The sequence below is a fragment of the Quercus lobata genome, chromosome 9, assembly GCF_001633185.2.
Source record: "Quercus lobata isolate SW786 chromosome 9, ValleyOak3.0 Primary Assembly, whole genome shotgun sequence".
Taxonomy (NCBI): Eukaryota; Viridiplantae; Streptophyta; class Magnoliopsida; order Fagales; family Fagaceae; genus Quercus; species Quercus lobata.
In genome coordinates this window covers 28,668,111-28,686,711 of record NC_044912.1, presented here as the reverse complement: position 1 = coordinate 28,686,711, position 18,601 = coordinate 28,668,111, and the positions used below count along the sequence as shown (strand labels likewise).

General features: G+C 40.7%; 2 protein-coding genes across 2 annotated transcripts; one reads left to right on the top strand and one right to left on the bottom strand.

Annotated features, from left to right (window-relative positions):
- Positions 1 to 7,454: 7,454 nt before the first annotated feature.
- LOC115962305 (pentatricopeptide repeat-containing protein At2g29760, chloroplastic-like) lies at positions 7,455 to 8,849 on the bottom strand. Its single transcript, XM_031081214.1, has one exon. The coding sequence runs from the start codon at positions 8,769 to 8,771 to the stop codon at positions 7,554 to 7,556; it is 1,218 nt and encodes a 405-aa protein (XP_030937074.1). The 5' UTR covers positions 8,772 to 8,849; the 3' UTR covers positions 7,455 to 7,553.
- A 3,427-nt stretch (positions 8,850 to 12,276) lies between these two features.
- LOC115961527 lies at positions 12,277 to 14,316 on the top strand. Its single transcript, XM_031080500.1, has 4 exons — positions 12,277 to 12,678; positions 12,804 to 13,043; positions 13,129 to 13,875; positions 14,014 to 14,316. The coding sequence occupies exons 1-4, from the start codon at positions 12,277 to 12,279 to the stop codon at positions 14,314 to 14,316; spliced, it is 1,692 nt and encodes a 563-aa protein (XP_030936360.1).
- Positions 14,317 to 18,601: the final 4,285 nt, after the last annotated feature.

The window sequence follows — 18,601 nt, the reverse complement described above, 5'->3', positions numbered from 1 at the left end:
CGCGGCCCACGAGCAGGACCTATAGCCCCGTTTTAAACGTGGCCTAAGGTGAAAGCTATAGCCATGTTTAAAATGCGGCCTAAGGTTTTGGTCTTAGGCCACATTTAAAACGTGGCCTAAGGTGAAAGTTGTAGCCGCGTTTAAGACACGGCCTAAGACCAGAACTTTAGGCTGCGTTTTAAACGTGGCTACAGCTTTTACCTTAGGCCCATCAGTCCTATAGTCACAGGTTTTAGGCCACATTAAAAAACGCGGCCTAAAAAAACGCGGCTATAGGCTTTGGCCACGTTTTTCTGGCCTATAGCCGCATTTTAAAAACGTGGCCATAGAACCTTTTTTTTGTAGTGAACCATTTGTCATTGGAATCTTATATTGTAACTTTGCCCCCACCCCTAGTGTTTTTGGACAAATTTTCCATGACAACTCTACAAACTCTTCTTATATCTTTTTATTAAACGTGAATTTTAAAAATCTAACCATAGGATTGCATGTTCTTTTTATATTTTTCATACTCGCAAAATTTCAAGAATATCAAAAATCAATAGCTGTGTCATAAATGACAAGTTTAAATTTAAAGTTTTTGTGGTAAAAAATTATGTATAAAAAATAAGTTTATTGAATAGTAAATAAGATCTGATTTGAACAAAATTTGACATGTTTGTTAAGAACATGCAATTCAATGGTTAGATTTTTAAAATTTACATCAAATAAAAAGATATAGAAGGAGTTTAAAGATCTCTCTTAAGATATAGAAGGAGTTTAGAGAAAAACCTTATTCTCTTAAGACCCACAATTTCATTAACAACACAAATGATATAACTTTAATGCCCAAAATTGAGATAAGTAGATAAAATATTATTATAAATAAAGAGATAATATAAAATTTGACCCACAACACTCTTTTTTTTTAAAAAAAATGAGAGACACACAACACTTGATCTTTTGTAATAATTGAAATTCAATTTTCTCATATTGCTATATCTTTTTTGGATCAAATCAAAATCATTTACCAAACTTAGTTTAAAAATTTTTGTGGCAATCCTACTCCCAGTAGCTGGTCAATATTTAAAAATTATATCTTATTTTCTCATGAGACTAAATCCTAGTTCTCCATCATTAGTTCCATTAATCTTTTTACTTAAATCTCTTGAATCTTTCATAATTTTAAACATTGGGTTTTGGCTATAAAATCTGGGTTTTTTCAGCAATGAATAGTGTTAAAAATCAATGACACAATCAAATAAAATATCAATGAATGAATGACACAATATTGTTTAGTTACATACATAGATAAAGATAAATTTTAAAACTATTGGAAATAAATAAATCATAAATTTGCTTTAAAATATGAAAACTCGTCAAGACTAAGTAACTAAGTAAATAAGCTTAGATATGAAAAGTAAATCACAGTATGCATTTATATTACATTTTGTATGACCGATTACATTTATCTATTTTGAATAATGTCAGATAATTTTAACATAGGGCAAGTCATTTCATGTGTGTTAAATATAATTATTAGCAACGTGATATGTTATATCATGTTGTATATGCTAGAGTAGAAGCGGAAGAGGTAGCATAGAATAGGAACACCGAGAATGTAAGGTTGAATTTAATCAACCATTTTGTTGGCTTTATTCCGTGTCAAATTTGCTTGTAATTTAGCAATTAATAACCCTGTATTTAGGTAGGAATCATGTAAGGGTAGTGTGTGAGAGAGTGTGAATAAATGCTTAAGACTGTGCAGTGAAGCAGGGACTCGTAGCTGGATCTTGCGGGTGGCTCGCGACTGGCAAGCTGCTAGAAGATGCACACGAGTGAAGCATGCAGAGAAGCTGGACCATCATACCAGTTGTAGCACTACAGGACAAAAAGTCCAGCCATTCAGTTAGCTCGCGGCTTGGACTCGCGACTCAGTCAAGTCACCAGTTCACTCTGTTATGGAAAAACTGACTCTTCGCATTCCTTTCTCACTCCAGTATAAATACCCCTTATACCGACGAAATATTGAGAGCTTCTAGAGAGAATTTTGAGAGAGAAACCCTAGAGAAAAACAAGATTGACTCAACCACAATCTTTATATAGTGATTCTTCAAATTCCTTAACTCTCACCCTCTCCATTGTTACATCCTTGAGAGGTACATCAACCAAAACATTTTCTCACCATACCCAAATCTGTGAGGAGACTATTTGGTGCTTGGGAAGTAGTTAGGAAGGGACCAATTCATATTGGTTGATGCTATAGGTTATAGCGGAATCCGGTAAGCGAAAGAAGAAATAGGTTCGGCGTAACCTCGTTGAAGTAGGAGCTTGGAGGGCTTAGGTATATTGGGTAGATTAGACTTGGAGGGTCTTCTACTGTTCATGTATCCCAACTTGATTTTTTAGTGTATTATTGACCGCTTGGAGGGCGGCGGAGAGGTTTTACGCCGAGGGCTTCGGTTTTCTCTTTGATAACACATCGTTGTGTTGTCCTTGTATTTGCATCTCTCTTCCTTAATCTTTGCCATTTAATTTCTGTTGTGGATGTGATTTTATTTGGTTTAGATTATGTTATCAATTTTGTTTTAGTTTTTTTACATTTTCCCACGTACATTGTTTGTTGATAAGCTTGAATTGGTAATTTGTTAATTGGGGGTCTAAACGTTTATAGGTGTTTTATACACATTTTGAACATTCAGAGAACACGAGAGTTATGTGCTTCAGCCTTGTCGGCCTACATTCACGGAGGAATCCCTTAAGGGCTACATCCTAATTGTATAAGAGTGTAGTACAATAACATTTGTTACAATGAACCCTAACATGTGTATATATAATAGACTAAACCCTAGACTAATAGACTTCTAGTACAAGTAGGAGACTTAGCTTGCACACAAAGTAGAATTAGGTTTGGGTCTATTACATTGGGTTAATATGTCTAATATATCTTTAACAATGTGGACCATTTTATCATCAATATCGACTCATGTTAGGAGCCATCAAAATCAAAGAATAATTGAAAGCAGGTACTGAAGGTTTTCACCCAATACCACATTGCCTTTTTGGGAGGACTCTTCTTGTCTAGATGATCACTGGTTGAAAGTGCACCACATTGCGTTGTGGATATCTTTGCATTTATAATTCGACATTCACTGCCAAAACCAAATTGTACGTAAATTTAGTTGGATTAATCAAAATTGCGGACGCAACTTCACATATCATAAATGAGTTGCTTCTCTTTGCCCTCAATTCTTTTATCAGTGGTGACTAGAATGAGAATCTGGTCCATTTTTTGAGTGTCCTATGACTCAGGTAACTCTGCGTTAAAGATTGAAACAAGGTAGCTAATTAGAATTGTTTTGTTTTTCTTGTTCTCTATTTATTTATTATTTTTTTTGGATATAAATAGAACATTTGAGAGAAAATGATGTTCTTAAATGACAACTAATAAGATTTGTAGTTGTCACTACGCTTTTTTTTTTTTTTTTTTTATACAAGATAGAATTCTACTCTAGCCTAATATAAGTGTATATGTGTGTGAAGCTCCCTCCTGGAGACTTGAACCCCGGCCTTTGCCCCCCACACTTCACAAGCATTTATACTTGTGGAGTGACCATCGCACCAAGGGTGTGCGGTGGTAGTTGTCACTTCGCTTTGAATCAGAGGGGAGGTCTACAAAATGGACAAGGCAAACTTTAATTTGAATTTCATGATTTGCATGTTTCAATCTTAATATAAATTATGATATAACGACGTTCCATCTAGATTAATAGTGTATCATTCAACATATTCTGGTTGATTTTCGTGTATTTTGAATTATTTAGTACCTTGTGGAATATATATATATATATATGAAAATACATTACACTAATGATATAGAGTTTTTTTTTTTTTTTTTTTTTTTTTTTTTTTTTTTTTTAATTTATTGAAGCTGGCTTTCCGTTTGCTAAAGTTGTGGGTATTCAAGAGTTTATTACTGAAGGGTGTGACTCCCTCATTATTTCTCAGGCTTTGGGTGAGTATTCCCCAGTTATCTATGGTATGCTGGCTACTATTCATGAGTTTCGTTAAGTTGAGATATCCTATGTTCGCAGACATGGCAAATTAGCAATAGACTTGCTCATTTGTGAGCAGAATATGCATTCGACATTAATGATTTTTTTTCTCAGGATTGAAGAGTCATTGTTTCTTAGAGAGTTCTTCTCCATAATGTACTTGTTGCTTTTCATTTTGAATAAAATTCACAATATTCACATAAAAAACAAAAACAAAACAAAAAGACAGACCTACTTTTCCCCCTATATATGCAATGTTATACCAATTTCAAATAAAACTAAAGATTTTAATCATTTGGATAAATAATGCAAAATGTAAAAAAAAAAAAAAAAATGTTTTATTTTCAAAATCTCATCTTATATAGGTACATTTATATTTATATTGGCGAAAATCACATTTTGGTCTCTACATTTTCAGGCGATTCTCATTTTGGTCCCTAGATTTTGTTTTTACCGCTTTTAGTCCCTATTTAGAAAAACGAAATCCATTTTAGTCCTTTCCGTCAGTGCCCTAACGGCAAAATCCTAGGTGGCAAACAGACGTATTAAAATAATAATAAAAAATTTTATTTCGACATTAATAAATGCCACGTCAGCATCTAAATTAAAAAAAATTAATTTATTAATTTTAACTAAATAAAAAAAATTAAAAATAGAATTAAAAACAAAAACAAGAACACAAACAAAAAAAATTAAAACACAAAATTTAAATTTAAGAACACAAAATTAAGAACCAAAATCACAAACCCAGAAAATAAGAATACAAAATTAAACTTCAGATCCACATCAGATTAAACATGAAAACATCAAATTTAAAACCCAAACATCCATGGTGATCTTCATCACCTCCTCCGACGCCGCACCGTCGAGAACCTAAACGAGGCAAGAGTAGAAGCCTCGGCTGATTTCGGAATCGCTGTCAGCGAAAAACCTCATCTTTTCGTCGCTACCCAGTTCGGCCTGGAGCCAAACCTGGGTTGTGCAGCCCATGACTCGATTCGAGTCGACCTTGGTAGATGGGTCCAGCTCCGGCAACAGAGTCGCGTAGTGAAGCAAGCACTTGACATGGTCGATTGGTTCTAGGAGAGACTGGAACTCGGAGATGAGGCGGTTGAGCTTGGAGGACACGTGGGTTTCTGTCAGTGACTGCGACGAAGGGAACGTCACCGCCGAGCACGTGAATGGCTTTTTCTCAGGACCGGGTGGCGGAGATTGTGGTGTATGTAGATTTCTGGGTTTGTGATGTATCTGGGTTTCTGGGTTTGTGGTCTATGTTGATCTAGGTTTGTGGGTTTGTGGTGTCTGTTGTATTCTGATCTGGGTTTGTGGGGTTTTGGGTTTATGGCGTATCTGGTGGTTGAAATTCAATCCGGGTTAGCCTATGAGATGACCCATTGATGGCTTTGTCTTCTTGATGGCTTGGAGAAGAAATGGAATTAAACCTTCCATGATTTCTTCTTCTTGATGCCTGGGTTTCAATTTCTTATTCAACTTTTTTGAGTTTTAAATTTTGTTTTCATGTTTAATCTGATGTGGATCTGAAGTTTAATTTTGTGTTCTTATTTTCTGGGTTTGTGATTTTGGTTTTTAATTTTGTGTTCTTAAATTTAAATTTTGTGTCTTAATTTTGTTGTTTGTGTTCTTGTTTTTGTTTTTAATTCTGTTTTTAATTTTTTTATTTAATTAAAATTAATAAATTAATTTTTTTTAATTTAGATGCTGACGTGGTATTTTTTAGTGGCAAAATAAAAATTTTATTATTATTTTAATAGTTTCGTTTGACACCTAGGATTTTGCCGTTAAGGCACTGACGGAAAGGACTAAAATGAATGGCATTTTTCTAAATAGGGACTAAAAACGGTAAAAATAAAATGTAGGGACCAAAATGAGAATCGCCTGAAAATGTAAGGACCAAAATGTGATTTTTGCCATTTATATTTTAACTTATTTTTTTAAACAAATAAATCATTGAGAATTAACTATCTCAAATACAAATTTTCATTGAAAAATCTCACTCTAGGGTTGTGCATTCAACCCACCAATGCCAACCAAACCCAATCCAACAAGATGCCTTGGGTTGGATGATAAGTGTTGATCAAAGTTATTGCCCTTGATAACCCTACATATGTGAGGAATTGTTTCAAGATTCTTGGTGGTCTTTGCATTGGTTCGCTGAATTGGGCAAAATTAAGCAGACTCAAGGTTAATGCTTTGATGAGAAAAAAATTTGTTCTTACATGCTAGGCTTGTGACATATAACTTAAGGTTATTTTTATATTTATTTATTTGTATTAATAATTTTATTGTTTCATTGATATTTGTGATGTTTCTTTACTTTAAATATGATGCATACTGTTAATTATTATAAAACTTAGACAACCAAAATTTATGAAGTACCGCAAGCATTTCTTTACTTGTACTCAAGTTTGACCTTAATCTTTATTTGTGTGGGTTTTGTCAACATTTTCCGGTCTAAGCTTTTTATCAATACGATCAAGACACCAAAAATCTGCAGACTCACATTATGCCCACGTGAATACAGAATATTCAGAGGAAAAAAAGGGGGAGAAGACTAGATTTGCTGTATTTAAATTATTGAGCCCTGAAAGATCTCAATTCCAAGAGAATGTTTGTATTACTTTTATTAAGTATTAACAATAAAATATAATTCACAAGTTTAAGAACTTTGAGACAAGATTGCCAACCTTTGCCAGCAAAAACTTTTGCAACCTTTTTGGCACTTGCATTATCATCAAAAGTGATTTTATCCATGAAACCAATCTCTTTAGGAATGTTCACCATCCCTTACCAAAACTAGCTTTTCTTTTGCCATGTTCAGAGTTTTGGAGGTTCACATTGTTAGACCCTCCTACTATGTGGCACCTCTTGTCTTGCATATGATTTATGACCATAATAATAAAAAAGGAATGGAAGGTGAAAAAAAGGTGTTACATCATATATGGAATCCTTTCCCAAGATATGTTTTCAATAAATTCTGTAACATGGTTTGGTTGAACATATTGCTTTATGGGCATCAAAACTATGAGCATCAAATACAATCAGAAGAGCATCACATCATATACAAGTAACCATCTCTTTCACTCTCTCTCTCTCTCTCTCTCTCTCTCTCTCTCTATAGTCTTTATCATAGCCAAAGTAAGCAGACTTCAAAAGCATTTTGTCTATGTTAATCTTCATACTCTAGATTCATGCCTGTCAATTTGTTGTCCTAATATGCAGCATTTTCACAAGTATGCCCTGGGTTTGATACTTTGGTCGATTGCTTTGAACTTGCGAAGAAAAAGGAGGATTGAAACGACAAGTGCCTCAGATAATTATTAATAACTTGCAAAGAAAAATTAGACAAGGTGATTACAATTTTGCTTTATTCCAGGAACGGAGTATTTTTAGTAGGTGCAACAAATCCTAATTTTCAGCAAAATTTGGTTTGCATGCAAAGAAATACTTACTACCCACAGTTTTTATATACCCCTTTGGTCTGAGCTGATAGGTTACCCTCTAGTTACTAAAGGGAAACGGCATCAGAAAGACATTGAACAAACTCAATCTGTTTGTGCATGTTTTAGCCATCTTATCAAAAACTGCTTTTGCATTTTCTATATCTCCACATTTTGCAAACATGTCTATCAAAGCATTGCCTAAAGGAATAGACAAGTAGAAATTGTTTCTCTTGGTATAAGAATCAATCCATTTCCCATGTTCAAGAGACCCCATGTGAGAACACGCAGAAAGTACACTGAGCAAAGTTGTCTGATCAGGCCTGCACTTGCCATCTATTAACATATGATGAAACACATAAAGAGCTCGATCAAACTCATGGTTATGAACATAACCAGCAATCATAGCATTCCAAGAGACAACCTTCTTAAATGGCATCTGATCAAAAACGTTCCTCGCAGATTCAAGATCACCGATCATAGTGTACCCAGAAATCATAGCCGTCCAAGAAACTACAGTTCTCTTTGGCATCTGATAAAAAATACACTGTGCAGACTTGATATCACCCAACCTTACATAGCCAGAAATCATAGAATTCCAAGAAACCTCATTTCTCTCTGGCATCCTCTCAAAGACCGAGCGAGCCAATTCCATATTTCCAGCTTTAGAAATCCCTGAAACAACTGAATTCCACGAAACCATACTCCTCTCAGGCATCAAATCAAACAACCCAATTGCAAATTCAACCTCTCCATGCGCCAAGTACCCAGAAATCATTGAATTCCACGACACCACGACTCTCTCAGGCATTTCCTCAAACACCCGACACGCAGAATCCAAATTCCCACTGCATTTAGCATAGAAATCCAAAAGGGTATTCTGAACAAAAACACTTGAACCAAATCCTAGCTTCACAATATCACCATGAATCACTCTACCATCTACTAGAGCTTCAAACGATTCAAAACACCTCAGAAGAAAAGTGAAGGTAAAACTATTCGGCAAAATCGCCAAGGCCTTCATTTGATCATAAACACGCAATGCACCTTGATGGGTCTTTCCAACAAAGCATTTAATCATAGTATTGTAGGAAATTACATTGGGATACTGAGAATTTCGAAATATGCGAACCGCGTAATCAAGGGAAACGAGTTCGGAGGCAAGAGTGATAAGCTTAGGCAACACAAAATCGCTTTCATGGAGGCCATGCATGAGAATTTGAAGATGGGTTTGCTTCAATTCCCTGATAGTTTTACAGTTCTGCAAGAGTTTCAGCATTCTTAGCCGCCCTTTTAGGCTTATGGGTCATTCAAAAGACAGTTGCTCTAGCTGCTTCATGGAGGGAAGAGTTCAAAAACTTTGGGAAGGGTATTTATGTTATTATCTCGAAGTTTATGGCTGTTGAAGACAATGTCCATCTTATAAAGAAATTTGTGTTAATTTACTAATTTGTTCTAACTGATTTAAGATAGTAATTATAAACTATTTGTTAATTTTTTAGCTTAATGTGGCAAAACAGCTCTATCAAGTATTGTAGGATACCAAATTTCAATATCAACGTTGTTGGAATTTGTTAAAGTACTCACCAAAATGGTTGGTTATTGTTAACAATCAGCAACCAAAAAAAAAAAAGAGATTTGAGGCATCTTCATCTTCTAATCTAGAATCAATAAGTTTAGAGGATGATGATATTCCACTAGTTCCAATTGTAAACTTGGAGAGACCACTAAAGGCGTAGGCCGAAAAAGAAAGATTAAAGAAACAAAAGTGCAAACAAGGTACAACTTCACATATGGAAGACATATTGAATGTCATGACGGAAGAAAGAAGAAAAATGAGTGAGATGAAAATAGCTTCTATTGAGAAAGGATGTCTTGCAGACTGATAGGGATAAAAAATAGCACTTATTCATGCAAGGCATAAAGCTGACGGTTTTAGATAAGCCATCAGGCATAAGCTGATGGGTACAGTTATAATCGTCAGCTTTCTCATGTAGTAGTCAACAACTGATGTCCTAAATTGAGGGAATGAGGGAAGTCTGCGAGACACACCTAAAGGCTAACGACATCAACAAAACTGACGCTAGTAAGGTTGAAGGAAGTAAATAACTTGACGACCTTGATGCATGTTTACTTGCTCCCCACGACTGCATATATAAGGAAATACCTTGCCCTCCATGTTTGATACTACTCAAAGGATCCCTATAAGGAAAGGATCCCGCCAAATACGCCCAAGAAGACTCCTATAAGGAAAAGACTTCCGCATCAAGGAAGAGATGTCAACCATTTACTACTATAAAAGCCCCAATACCCTCATTAGTCAAGGTACGCATAATTCACCCCTCTCTAGCACTCTAGAGTTGTAAGAAGTTCTAACTTGACTTTCGGAGGGTACTTGGCTGGCACCACACCGGTGCTCTCTGCAAGGTCCTCTCTTTTGTGTTGTGCAGGTGCTATCTCGAGTGTGCAAGTTCTTGTGGCTCACTGGTGACTTTTTCAGCATCATCAGTTGGCGCCGTTTGTGGGAAGGTTTGTTTAACTGAATTCGTAAGTCACAGCAAGCACTTCCTAGACAAAGAGTTGCATGGTACTTACTCAATCAATGGCAACCACCAATAACGTTCACGAAGACAAGTCACGACCATCTGCTCTCAAGAGACAAGTGCAGACTTTAGCCACGGCCGTGGAGCGCCTCACCAAGCAAAATCAGATTTTGGAAGAATAGCTATGACGAAAGGCAGGACACGGTGCTCAGGAAGAGGACCAAGAAGATACCAGCGTCGAGCGACGAGATCAAGAGGGACCGGAGGGTAGTAACACCCCAAGCAGACCGGAGCGACAAAATGTAAGCCTCACATCCCTCACGGATGTGACTTCGCCGCCTGTTGCCAGAAAAATACAGGCTATAAAGAAACAAATGGAAGTTATGATGAACGCCCTCAAAGGACGAGTGTCCAGTGATCTTGACGATCTCGTTAACCGAACAGACTCACCATTCACCACCTCCGTCACTTCATTCCCCCTACCGCATAAGTTTCGCATGCCACAGATAGATAGTTACGATGGAGTGAAGGACCCTCTAGATCACCTAGAGACCTTCAAGACCTTGATGCACCTTCAAGGAGTAGCTGATGAAATCATGTGTAGGGCCTTCCCCACAACGCTGAAGGGTGCGGCGAGAATTTGGTTCAGCCGCCTGACGCCTGGCTCCATTAGCACTTTCAAAGAGTTGAACGCTTAGTTTACCGCTCACTTCATCGGGGGACACAGGTATAAAAGATCTACGACTTGCTTGATGAGCATCAAGCAGTAAGAGGACGAGACGTTGAGATCCTACATATCCCGCTTCAATAAGGAAGCACTCTCGATCGATGAAGCCGACAACAAAATACTTATGGCGGCCTTCACGAATGGGCTACGGAAGGGAAAGTTTTTGTTCTCCTTATACAAGAACGACCCGAAAACCATGTCAGAAGTACTTTACAGGGCCACCAAGTACATGAATGCTGAAAACGCGTTGCTAGCTCGAGAGGAAAAGCCCAAGAAAAGGGAGAGACAAGAACTCACACGGCAAGACCAAGGGCGGAAAAAGGCCAGAACAGGAGACCGAAGGGATGAAAGGCGCTCCAGGCCCCTAGGAGGAAGGTTCACCACCTTCACCCCGCTAACTACCCCAATAGACCAAGTCCTAATGCAAATAAAGGACGAGGAGGCCCTGACCTACCCTGGAAAGCTAAAGGGAGATCCTAACAAGCGATCGTGGGACAAATATTGCCGCTTCCACCGTGACCACGATCATGACACGGCCGATTGTTACGACCTAAAGCAACAGATTGAGGCCCTTATCAAGTAAGGGAAATAGCAGAAGTTCGTTAGAAAGGAGAGAGCGGATCCACCTCCTCAAGAGCAGCCCCGCCAACGGGATAATGAGCTCCTTAGGCCCCCCATAAGAGACATCAGGATGATCATAAGGGGAACAACAACTACTGGGTCGTCAAAGAAGGCCCGTTAGACTTACCTCAGGATGGTCCAAAGCGTCCAGCTGACGAGCACCGTGCCAAAGATAGGGCGGACAGAAGGCCCCGTCATTGGATTCTCAGAAAAAGATGCACGTCGGCTTCACCACCCGCATGATGACGCGCTCGTTGTAAGCATTCGAGTAGAGGACTACAACATGCACCAGGTGCTGGTCGACAATGGCAGCTCGGTGGATATCCTATACTACCCAGTGTTCCAGTAGATGGGGATCGACAGAGAACGATTGATTCCGACAAACGCCCCACTCGTCGGCTTTGGAGGAACAAGGGTGTTCCCCTTGGGCGTGATCAGATTATCCGTCACGGTAGGTGACTACCCTCAGCAAATCACCAAGGACGTAACATTCCTAGTAGTCGACTGCTCGTCCACCTACAATGCTATCATCGGACGACCTACTCTCAATTCATGGAAGGCTGCAACCTCAACCTACCACATAATGATTAAGTTTCCTACCGAGTATAGAGTGGGAAAGCTACGCGGAAATCAGCTGGCTGCACGTGAATGCTACGTAGCCATGATGGAAATGGATGACCACCTCTAAGCTATGAGCATAGAAGAACACCGTGCGACGGCGGAGCCGGTAGAAAAGCTTGAAGAAATACTTCTCGATGACTCCAATATTGACCGAACAACCAAAATTGGAACCCTCGCTAGTCCCGAGCTCCGTCAAGCACTCACGACCTTTCTCAGAAGTAATAGGATTCACCTGGAGCCACGAAGACATGCCAGGGATAGACCTTTCAGTCATGGTACATAGGCTGAATGTATCGCCTTCCTTCCCATCCATTCGACAGAAGAAGAGGGTGTTCACCCTGGAGCGAGATCAGGCCATAGCAGAAGAAGTCCGCAAACTACAGGAGGTAAGATTCATTAGGGAAGTTTACTACCCCAATTGGCTGGCGAATGTGGTAATGGTTAAAAAAGCTAGCGAGAAGTGGCGAATGTGCGTGGACTTCACTGACCTTAACAAGGCCTGCCCCAGAGACAGTTATCCCCTCCCAAGGGTCGATGTTCTAGTAGACTCTACGGCTCGACATCAGTTGTTAAGCTTTATGGACGCCTTCTTGGGTTACAACCAAATCCGAATGCACAACGCTGATCAGGAGAAAACTTCGTTCGTAACCAGTCAAGGCCTCTTCCGTTATAAAGTAATGCCCTTCGGCCTAAAGAATGCGGGCGCAACGTACCAGAGGCTTATGAACAAAATGTTCGCGCAGCAAATTAGGAGGAATGTCCAAGTCTACGTTGACGACATGCTGGTAAAATGCCGAAGGGAGGAAGATCACCTGGAGGACCTCAAGGAAACATTCGACACCCTTCGTTCTTACAACATGAAGCTCAATCCGGGAATATGCGCCTTCGGAGTAACGGCAGGAAAATTCCTAGGATTTATGGTGTCTCAAAAGGGGATCGAGGCCAACCCGGACAAGATCCGGGCTATTATGGAGATGGCACCGCCAAGAAATGTGAAGGACGTACAAAGCCTCAACGGAAAAATAGCAACATTGAATATGTTCATGTCGAGGGCAACGGACAAATGTTTGCCCTTCTTCCGCACGCTAAAGAGATCATTTGAGTGAACTGCCGAATGTCAGCAGGCATTCGAGGAGTTGAAGACTTATCTCTCCTCCCTGCCACTGCTAAGTCCATCGCAGCCAAGAGAAGAGCTTTTCCTCTACCTAGTCGTTTCCCCCGTAGCCGTCAGCACTGCCTTAGTCAGAGAAGAAGAAAGAGTACAAAAGCCCGTATACTACGCGAGCCGGGCGCTTCGCGGTGCCGAAGAAAGATACCCACCTATGGAGAAATTTGCCTCTGCATTAGTTACAACAGCTCGCAAGCTCAAGCCATACTTTCAAGCCCATATGGTGAACGTTCTGACCGACAAACCATTGCAACGGGCGACGAGCAATCTTGAAGCTACGGGTCGACTGGCGTTATGGGCTATAGAGTTGAGCGAGTTTGATATCCAGCACCGCCCACGGACAGCCATCAAAGGACAGGTCATCATGGACTTCATAGCAGAGTTCACTCATGGCGAAGACAAGGAGGCAGAAGAGTCCCCTCGTTGCAGCATATATACAGACGGATCATCCAACAAACAAGCCGGGGGGGCTGGCATCATACTACTATTGCCTGAAGGAGATACGGTTGAATATATGGTCCGTCTCAACTTCCCCACCACTAACAATGAAGTAGAGTACGAAGCGTTAGTAGTAGGCCTCGACCTCGCCAAAGCAGCAGGAGCCACAAGCGTAGTCGTTTATTACGACTCTCAAGTCGTTGCTAACCAAGTGAATGGAGACTATGAGTGCAAGGGCGAAAGGATGAAGAGGTACCTTGATCAAGTAAAGACAAGAGTAGACGACCTAGAGGCCAAAATCATCCAAATCCCTAGAGGAGAAAATGAGCAAGCTGACCGTCTTGCCAAAGCCGCTTCAGCAGAACATATGATCATCCCTGGTAATGTACTATCTTTTGTTCAGCTTTCTCCACTAATAGATTCCAGCGACATACAGGAGATAGGCTCTGAAAGTAACTGGACCACATCGTTAGTTTCATACTTAAAAAACAGGGTCTTATCATACGGAAAGGAGGCTGCAAGAAAGCTGAAGGTCCAAGCGTCGAGATTCGTTTTAATAAAAGATGTCTTGTACAAAAGAGGTTTCTCCCGTCCATATCTGAGATGCTTGGGTACGGAAGAGGCAGACTACGTCACGAGGGAGGTACACGAGGGGATTTGCGGAAACCATTCAGGATCAAGATCACTAGTACACAAGCTCGTGTGAGCAGGATACTATTGGCCCACCATGCAGAAAGATGCCGAGGCTTATGTCAAGATCTGCGACAAATGCCAAAGGTTCAGCAATATTCCTAGACAACCAACCGAAGAGTTGACCCCGATGATGGCCCCATAGCCATTCACTCAGTGGGGATTAGATATTATGGGACCATTCCCTATAGCATTAGGACAACTGAAATTCCTGGTAGTAGGCATTGACTACTTTACAAAGTGGGTGGAAGCTGAAGCCTTGGCCACCATCACGGAGAAGAACGTGCGGAATTTCGTCTGGAAATGCATTGTATGCAGGTTTGGCATCCCAAGAGTCTTAGTCTCGGATAACGGGAAGCAATTCGACAACGACTCTTTCCGGGACTTTTGCTCGCAGTTAAGGATACGAAACCACTACTCTTCCCCCCCTCACCCTCAGGCTAACAGGCAGGTCGAAGTCACGAACCGATCCTTGCTCAAAATTATCAAGACTCGGCTTGAGGGGGCGAAGGGTATATGGCCTGAAAAGTTTCCAAGCATACTGTGGGCATACAGGACCATGGCAAGGATGCCCACAGAAGAAACACTGTTTCGACTAACATAAGCGAGCGAGGTAGTCATCCCGGCCGAAATTGGACTCACAAACTACAGGGTACACAACCATGACAAAAGCAAGAACGACGAGGCCATGTGACTACAGCTCGACCTAGTGGACGAAGTTAGAATGATGGCAGAACAAAGGCTCGCAAGGTACCAAGACCGAATGGCCAAGCATTACAACTCCCGGGTCCGACACAGAGATTTCCAGGTTAGGGATCTCATTCTCAGGAAAGTCATGGGCGCCATTAGAGACCCTACCCAAGGGAAGCTCGGCCCCAATTGGGAAGGATTTTACCGAATCACGACATGGCAAAGGAAAGACACTTACCACCTGGAGACGTTAGATGGACAGAAGCTGCCGCATCTGTGGAACGCTGAGCACTTACGGAAGTATTACCAGTAAAGATGGCAGCATGAAGACCAACCCTCCTTTTTTATTTACTTTTAGTTATACTCCTCAATTTTATCATTTACTTTAGTTTTCACAACAACACCTCTTTTTCATTTTAAGCCCAAAGGGCAGGATTTGATTTTCGAACTACTTTTATTTACGAATGCATGGCAATAAGAGGAGTTTATTCAAAAATTGCAGAAGTTTCTATTTTACAATTCCACAAGAATGGACAGTTTGGAGTTCACAAAAGTGGGCGACTAAATTCATAAAAGTGAACGATTAAAATAGATGGCTAAGTCCACAAGAATAGACAGTTTGAAGTTCACAAAAGTGGACGACTAAGTTCACAAAAGTGAACGATTAAAGTAGACGGCCAAGTCCACAAGAATAGACAGTTTGAAGTTCATAAAAGTGGACAACTAAGTTCACAAAAGTGGACGACTAAAGTAGGCGGCTAAGTCCATAGCATGGATGGAAGCTAAAAAGCTGACGGTCTCACCAAATGGATGAGACCATCATAAAACCAACAGGCCTACAAAAATGAAAGGTCATTAAGTCCATAGCATGGACGGAAGCTAAAAAAGCTGACGGTCCCACCAAATGGATGAGACCATCATAACATAAAACCAACGGGCTTACATTACGTCCATAAAATGACTGAAAGTTAGAAAGCCGACGGTTACATTAAAGTAAGTGAGATTGTAAAAGTAATGTCTATTGATGGACGAGGCTGTAAAGCCGACAAGTTACCAAAAGCGACGGAATCATTAAACACTTGACATGGATAAAACTACAAAGTTGACGGGCCTAGAAAAAATAGCATTCCTTACAAAACGAACAAGGTCATAAAGTTAGCAACATAATCAAATACCCAGAGGCAAAGCTCGTAAAACCGACGAGATTATCAAACTCAGAAGGATGAGATGGACGGGCTCATAAGTCACACGAAGCCCATATCAATAGATTTTTTGAACAAGTCCACCCTCAAAAAACTGACAGGTTTTCCAAAACAGACAGGATTACGAGCCGACGAATTCGTCTAACACAATCACTAATTAAAAAATTAAAAAAATAAAAAAACGACGAGAATAACATGCCACGTAACAAAATAAACTGTATACGAATAAAAGCCCAAAAACCAAAGGGGCACTTAAACGATTGTTTGCAAAGTAATTGAAATACACATTAAACGATTGTTTGTAAAATAATTGAAATACACATAAAGAAACTAAGTAGCAGGAGCGTCAGCAGGGTTCCCGTCATCTTTCTGATTTTCAACATCTACAAGCATAGTTGGAGGGTTGGAAGCAGGAGTAGGAGGAGGATTGGCAGCAGGTTGGGTGAGAACAATGACACCATCATCCTTTGGAGGAGGATTGGACTCAGGGGATCCGTCACTTTCGTCGTCCATCGTAATTCCGGATAAGCCCAGCTCTGGGAAAACTGACGCAACTTGTTTAAGGTAATCATCAAACCCAGTGCCATAATACTTAGCACAAGAGTCAAGGAATGATTGCGATGCTTTAAATTCTTGAACAGCGTTAGTCCCAGCTGTCTCCACCCTTTCACTCAGAGCCGTCACCTCCTGTTGCAGCTTTTCCTTCTGAGGGTCAGCCTCCTCCAGCTTCCCCCTAACTTCCTTCAGCTCACTATTTAGCGTGCAGACAGCCTACTTGTATTGCCCCTGTTCATTCATCAAATTTGCATTATGTTTCCTAACCCGGATAACGACCCCCTCCTTGGCAACACAACGATCTTGAAGGGCCTTGACACGCACCAAAGCCTGAAAAAAGAACACAGGCGTTAGTCAAAGTAAATCAAAACGAAATGAAACCAACTTGACCAAAGGCAGCGAGCATACCCTAGTAAGATCAAAAAGAGCTGACGCCCCTAAGTCCTCCATCCCTAACAGGTCGCAAGGCCCTATATCCGTTGGCTTTATGAAGGACCCAACCTCCCCGACAGCATAGTCCTTGTGGGTCAGGAGGCAACAAGGGCCCTCGATGACGAGACCCGAGGAAGTCATTACCCCATTACCCGCACTGTGGCTTGGCTTAAGGGGAGATTTCCCCTTTGGAGAAATGTCCCCAGGAGTGACGGCAGCTTTCTTGGACAAACGGTCATCACTCTCGTCGGGTTTCCTTTTTGAAGCCTTGGAGACGGTCTTGGGAGTTGACGAGGTTCCCCCCTCTGCCTCCTTTGCTTTATTTTCCTCTTTTTTGCTGGCTGCAGTAGCCCTCATCCTTTGCCTAGCAGATTCCATCTCTATATAAAGTAACTAACAATTATTACAACAGACGGGAGGGGTAAACTGACGGAGGCAATAAAGAGTTTACTCACGTCGACAAGAGAAATCTTCCAATCTCCGAGCTTCAACTGACAGCTCTAGACCCCCGCAGTATAAATGAAGAGTGTTTAGGGTAATCAAGTCCCTACACTTTCGTTCCTCCAAAAGGATTTCAAGAACCCAACGGATGAACGCCTCTTGCTCAGTGGTTATATGTGGACGGCTATAGGCTGAAGAGACAAAAGTGAAGACATTAAAAAACTAAATGGAGTAATAAAAGGATAAAAAGCTGACGGTAAATCAAAAGCTGTCAAAACCTGAGGGTTTAACTAATTCCCAGGTATTATCAAAACCATGAGGCATGGTAGCCCACTCTTCTGGACGGCATACCCAATCAGATCCCTCAAGGAAAAAATATCTACTTTTCCAACTCTTGTTGGAATCTGGCATGTCAGATACAAGCCTTAAGTCCTTTTCGCTGACGGAGAAATGGTAAGTCCCTTTGGACGAAACAATCTAATGGGGCTTGTAGCAATAGAAGAACTCGTCTAGAGAAAGCTGACGGTTCCCACCGCTCAGACGGCCCCATAAAACCTCAGCCCCAATAAAAGTCCTCCAAGCATTGGGGGCAATTTGGCTGACGGATATCCCCATAAAGTCCACAAGTTGACGGTGCAAAGCCGTTAGTGACAGCCTCAATCCGACATAAAGCATGGCGTCATATATGCCAACGTCTGCAGTCCTCCCTGTATAACACTTTTCCTTTTTCCTAGGGAAACGAATTGAAATGTGGTCTGGGATTTGGAAACAGGTAAGTAATTCTTTGAAAACCTTCTCACTCATTTTGGGCAAAAACTTGTTGACGGCCCAATCCTCAGGAAGGATGAAGGGACGGTTTCCTCCAGGACTTACTGAAGCCTCTTCATAGGACTCCTCGTCACCATCATCCTCTTCCTCATCTCCGTCACTCTCTCGCTCCTCTTCGACCTCACCTAATACTTTCTCTCCAACTCCCTCAAC